Consider the following 6,000-nt stretch of genomic DNA (forward strand, 5'->3'; position numbering starts at 1 on the left):
GCTGCTTCACCGCAGTAGGCTGGCACACAGTCAGCGCTGTCAACGGAGCCACCGCGGGACCCGAGGGAGAGTGGACGACCGGTGCGCGTGACGCGTGAGAGTGGACGACCGGTGCGCGTGACGCGTGAGAGTGGACGACCGCTGCGCGTGTATGGAAAGCCATTGGTGCGCGTCAAGCGTGAGAGTGGCGCGCGCGTGAGGGATTCCCACGCGCCGGGCGGGCGGACGGACGGAACGGGAGGAGGAGGGTGGGGGGCGAGCGGTGACGCGGCCACCTCGAGACCCGCGGTGCGCGCAAGTTGCCGGATACTTTGAAAAGAAGCCGTCGGTGGTCGCGTGGCTTGACCCGGCCTGAAGAAGTGCCGTCGGACATGTCGGGACACCGGGTGCAGTTCGCAGACCTTCCTCCGAGCGATCACAAAGGAAATCCCAAATCTCACAGTAAGATAAAAAACACACACACACACACACACACACACCCACACACAAAAAAAACGAATTGCTGAATCTCTGCTAACCTTGATATTTAAAAGTAACTTTACAAGAACAGTAATGTTTTGTTTTTGGGTACATGAAAAGCGCTTTATAAATCAAATATATTATTATTATTATTAATGTGGAGGAAAAAAAAAGTCTTTCGGGGGTTAGGATTGTCAAGCTTGTCTGTAGCTGTCAATGTCATCAGTAAAAATCGGAATGGTTCTACAGTCGTACAATGGGAGGCAAAAGAGTTAATGCTACTCTCACACCACAACTCCCATTGGATTAAGTGGTTGGCTTTTTCTTCCCTTTTCTCTCACGTATGGCTTATTGTAGCCTAAAATGTTCTGCGTGGAAATCCAGCTGTCTGTAGTGATGGGAACCAGTTGTGCACCATAACCTTGTCGTAAAGACTTCTAGACGTGCCCCAAAAATAATTTAACCTTATAATAGAATGATGGGGACAAAAGTCCCACATGCTTAAATGTCATTTAAAAAATGTCTCTGTTGTGTATTTGGTGCCCTATCTCCTTGAGAACATGGGATTCTCGTTTCAGACATGAACAATGTTTTCACCACTCACTGATGCTCACCTTGAGATGTCATTTTTTTCCGCTGCATCCCAGAGTCTTTATGTACCAGACATTAATGCTGTTAGATGGAAGCGACACACGCCGGCCTTTTGTGCTTTTGCTGCCCAAGTGGATGGTTTTAAAGATGTGCTTGTGATTTTGTGGCAGTGGCAGCCGTGCCTGCATGCTGCAGTATATGCACTACTACAGCATGAGACCCAGGGAAGCTGAGCTCATCTCCATGGTGACAGGGTTGAGTGACAGGACACGTGAGGAAGGATGTAATGGAAAATTGCCAGTTTGCTGCAAAGCCCTCAAGAGGGGTGCATCTGCAGTGCACTCTGGTTGCATGACAGTGTATTTTTTGTTTCCGTGTTTGTCATACATTTCTACCTACGATGGGAGATGTACTGATGTTTGATTCAGACATCTGGTTTGTATGTGTTTGTTTCAGTTGCATGCATGTGCACAGCAGGGTGAGGAGGAGGGCAGATGCTGTGTGCAGGAGGTAAAAAGCTCAGGTTGTACGCAGGGCAGGATGGTGTGTGTGTGGAGCAACAGAACGGCAGCTTCAGCAGCAAACCACACATTCTGAGTCAGCCCATCCATTTTTTTCCTGCTGTCCAGAGGCAAGTGTCAGCGGGGTCAAGTTTCAGTCTCTTCTATCCCTCTCTCTACCAGATGTACACAATCTCCTTTTGACACACATATACTACACGCACGACCTCACAACCAGTCCAGGTTCGAAGCACTGCTGCTGGACTTATTGCCCTGGCCTCTACCTCTCAGGGATAGATGGCCAAGGTTTAATACACATCCACTACGCACATTAGACATGGGGGATATGAATAACTGAATAGCAGAAGAATAGAAGCTCATCCATCTCTCCATTCACTTTTGTACCGCTATAACAGTTGGTATCAATCAGATTGAATACTACAGCAGATATTATTAAAGAGGGAAATGTAGTCGAGTCATCTTTTGCTCATTGTTAAAACACTTTGATTTCTGTATGCTGGAGGAGTTTTCAAGTAAAGCTCTTGTAAAACAAGTACAAAGGCTTTTCATGAACAGATTATATGTCTAAACGCGCTTGTTTTGTGCCAGTTACATAGTAGTAAATGGATGAGAGTAACATGAAAATCTGACAGGTTATTACTTTCTCACTTCAGTCTGCATTAAATGCTGTTTGTGTAGGATTATAGAGAGACAGAAGGTGGGGGTGGGGATTATCACACCTTGCCTATCACAGTAGTTGAGGAGTAGAGATACTAGCAGGTCTGTGAAAGGTTAAGAATTGTAGGTCACTTTTGAAAAGCAAAGGGTATCCGTTCCCGAGATTGCCTTGGAACAATCGAGAAAACGCTGGGTTAGTGTGGATTGAAGGCCAAATGAGACGTGTTTTCAGGTTTATCTGCATTAGTGTGGATGTGGTTTTCAAGACTGGGTATCGGCCAGGAACGATACCCAACCATTCTGTTTGTGCCAGCTGAGTTTTCGAGACTCATCTAAGACGAATGACTGTGCTCTGGAGTATCTGAAGAAAAGCTCCCTGGTTCCTGATCTGTTTCCCCATGTTCCCGTCTTCCATTTGACCTCAGCTGTTACTTCACTGTTCACCATTGTCACAGTAAGCGTTTGACGGTCATGCTTTTCTAGTAAAGACCCCGGGCAGCTCTTTGGTTGTCACCAGTGATATCCAATTGGAGAAGTCTTCAAGTTTGGTTCATACAAAAGGGAATTGCCATCAGCAGTGTTCTTCAGATTTTTTTTTGTAATTAGTCTCTAGTCCTTCTTCCTCACATTGCCCTTCATGGCCTCTTTGCTTTGAGAATGATCATCGTAGAGCTGCACATTCGATGAATAAAACAGTGATACGTCTTTCAGTGAATTACTTAAAGTCCTGGGCAGCTGCTCTCTCTCTCAGCCACAGTGTTCAACATCTCAAGTTTCCACCGGTATTTGAAGATTATATGTCAACAGTGTCTGGAGAAGGATATGTGGTCTTGATTGGACGGCTGAATGAAGAGACTGCCTCCCCTGTTCCCATCAGTCTGGCAACAGTCCTCGTGAGGAGGGTGGAGCACTGCAACATCCAGCTCAATCACTTGATCTTCAGGAGGAGCCGCTCAAATAGCGCCACGGTTTGCTTTCTGCCAAGAAAGAAACCCTGTTAAGTGGTGGTGTTAGTGCAGCTTGTTCTGTGGTTCTTTCTCCACAAACCCAACTATGTCACTTCTCTTTGTCCACCAAGCCAAGTTAAATGAAATGGTCATATTGTTGTGAGTCCAACATTTTCTGCCATCCCGCGGCACGCCTTCAGACTTTCTTTCAACACCCGTCTACTTCTATCTACATCTATTTGCTTCTACCACAGTCATGTCACTGTGGGATGATATGCTACTTTTCCCTTTGTACACATGCATTTTCAGTGTATGTTATTACTTATGTGAGATCGTATTAATCACCAACAGCTGAAACATTCAACGATTGTGGTGAAGTTTTAATAAATCCACAGAATATGAATCTGTTTTGATCATCCCATCAATTTATTTATTGAGCAAAAATGCAAAATATTACTACATTCCAGCTTCTTAATTGTAAGACGTTGCTTCTGTCTTATGTAAAAATAAACTGTATCTATTGGCGTTTTGGGTTAGACAAAACAAGTCATTAAAAGATCACCTTGAGCTTCAGGACATTGTCATGGGCATGTAACAATTGTTTTTTACACTTCATAGACCAAACAATCAATTGATAAATGGACATTGAAAGCATCTCTGAGGATTCTTTTTTTTTTTTTTTGCAGTTGTTGGCTTTGTTTTATAGTTGTCAGTTGTGTAGAGAGAGAGGGGTATAACATGCAGCAAAGATTATCACTTGGAATTGACACAGGTACATTGCCGTTTTAGTGCTGTATGCGTAATGACCATCAGGGTTCCAGAATGCTCCTATCATGGAAATAATTGTCAGTTGCAGCCTTTAATTGATTGTAGCTGAAAAGGTCAAAGAATTTAATAGAGGATAAACAAACGGGAGAAGTGTGATCTTCCAGCAGGAGAGAATCACTTCATAATAAACACAGTAATTTAGAGAAGAAAAATCTGATAAATCTGTTAGCCTGGGACCCAGACACATTCTGGAAGCTCATTTAATTTGCTCTGCCAGAATACAGTCTGGACCCCCTCCATTGGAAAGTGGTTTCCCTCCGGCAGAAATCTTACCGGTCCAATCACAATTGATTATCTGATAATGGGCGAGGTTTATTCCATGACGCGGAGAGAAGCGACTTTTGTGAACGACCAATGCTGCCGCTGATGAACAAGCATTTGACTTAGAGTACACAATATCTTCATATTTCTCCCACAAAAACACTCGTTCACAGACTTTGTGGAATCAGCATCACAGACATCTACTCTCTGCTCTAGCCTGTTGGCATTTTCGCGTTGCTCAACAGACGTCACATGATTCGCTGCTCTCACTGGTTGTAGGTCTATCCAATTGCCCCCCGAGGCATTTTGGTCTTCGTGCATTGGTAACGCCTCTGGGAAATCGTAAAATGAACAGAGAGGTCCCAGACTAATACTCATTTGAGTATTTGTCTTTCTACGCCTGGCTATAAATCTATTATGATTTAATGTTTTCATATATAATGTTTAAACAATGAACCCCACACATTACTGTGGTATGCAACAAATTCCAGACATACTGTGTTTACTGTGTTGGTGTATAGAGCTGTTGTTGACTGGACGTGTTACATCACACCTGAGCAGTGACCAATTGTCACACTGCCTCACCGCATCGCCACAGTAAATAAGACATTTGCGTGCATGCTACTGACGATAACAACTTGTTCCCTGCACTGCAAAGACCTTTCGTGGAACATTTATGCTTTGCTGCACTGTCAATGTTTGAAAAGTTACGGATTGAAGATTCAAATTAAGACTGCTGGGTTTGTGTTTTGGGTGTATTAAAAAGGGTATTTGCATATTCAAATACAATACCTTGCCTGACCTTACTCTAATGACATGTCACAAAATTAAAGACCAACACTACACATTATTTGTATCTTGCCTAACAATTTGTCTTACAACATAATTTATTGCTAAACAATAAAAAGGGGGCAAAAAACGAAGACTGTCATCATGAACAGGAGACCGTGCAGAGATGCAGACTCCATTAGACTATTAACACTCCTTGGATGGGTTTGTCAGGCTGTCCAGGACAAACAGAAAACATGGCTATATACTATCGTACTCATGCAATTTCTATGGGTTAAATGTGAAATGCTGTTTTTGAATGATAATCATAGAATGCGCCTCTGTACCAGCTCAGGAATGCAGATGGTGTCTGTATCGGTGTCAAGCTTTGGAAAACAGGGGCGGACGCTGTTCTCATAGCTTGTAATTCTCCGAGAAATTAAATCAATGCGAAGGTCAGGATAAAGCATGGCCTTAATTTCTTAAGACATGTTTTCTATACATAGTTCACTCGATGCCATCATCGGCATCTTTCACCAAGTCGCTGTCCTCTCGGAGACGGTGTCAAATGCCACGTCTAGTGGGCTTTCTGTCCCACTGAAGATGCTGATCACATTGGATAGGCACTTGTGATGATCATTCTGGAAATAGCCATACCCCTGAGAAGCTTAACAGCTGTTTTCACAGCGGATCAAAAGCTCCCTGGAGGGCTTGTAAGTTCTCCTCAGGAGTGTAAAACGCGACAATTTAAGGGGACGCTGTAGCTTTAACTTGGGATGTTGCTCTGATATGAAGCAGCGACCTTGAGTTCATATCCATTTTGTTTTTTGCTGCTGCATGAGCATACTTTTAAATCACAGTGTGTACGCATGATGTTCAGTCGAAAATAAAGTATTTGTTTAGGCCTGTTTACATGTTTATTGAAGCCAGCCTTTTAATAGTAATTGTGCTAAAAAGGTAATTTATAA

The 6,000-nt window shown here is 43.5% G+C and overlaps 1 protein-coding gene across 1 annotated transcript in view; it reads left to right on the forward strand.

The window, feature by feature from the left end:
* Nucleotides 1-303: 303 nt before the first annotated feature.
* Nucleotides 304-6,000, forward strand: part of si:ch211-285f17.1 (sickle tail protein homolog) — a 102,859-nt gene continuing 97,162 nt past the window's right edge. The window contains exon 1 of the mRNA XM_047329766.1: nt 304-441. Coding sequence (XP_047185722.1) covers nt 372-441 — 70 coding nt within the window. The 5' untranslated portion in view covers nt 304-371. The remainder of the gene's footprint in view (nt 442-6,000) is intronic.

Source organism: Scophthalmus maximus, chromosome 21 (genome assembly GCF_022379125.1).
Source record: "Scophthalmus maximus strain ysfricsl-2021 chromosome 21, ASM2237912v1, whole genome shotgun sequence".
Classification (NCBI taxonomy): domain Eukaryota; kingdom Metazoa; phylum Chordata; class Actinopteri; order Pleuronectiformes; family Scophthalmidae; genus Scophthalmus; species Scophthalmus maximus.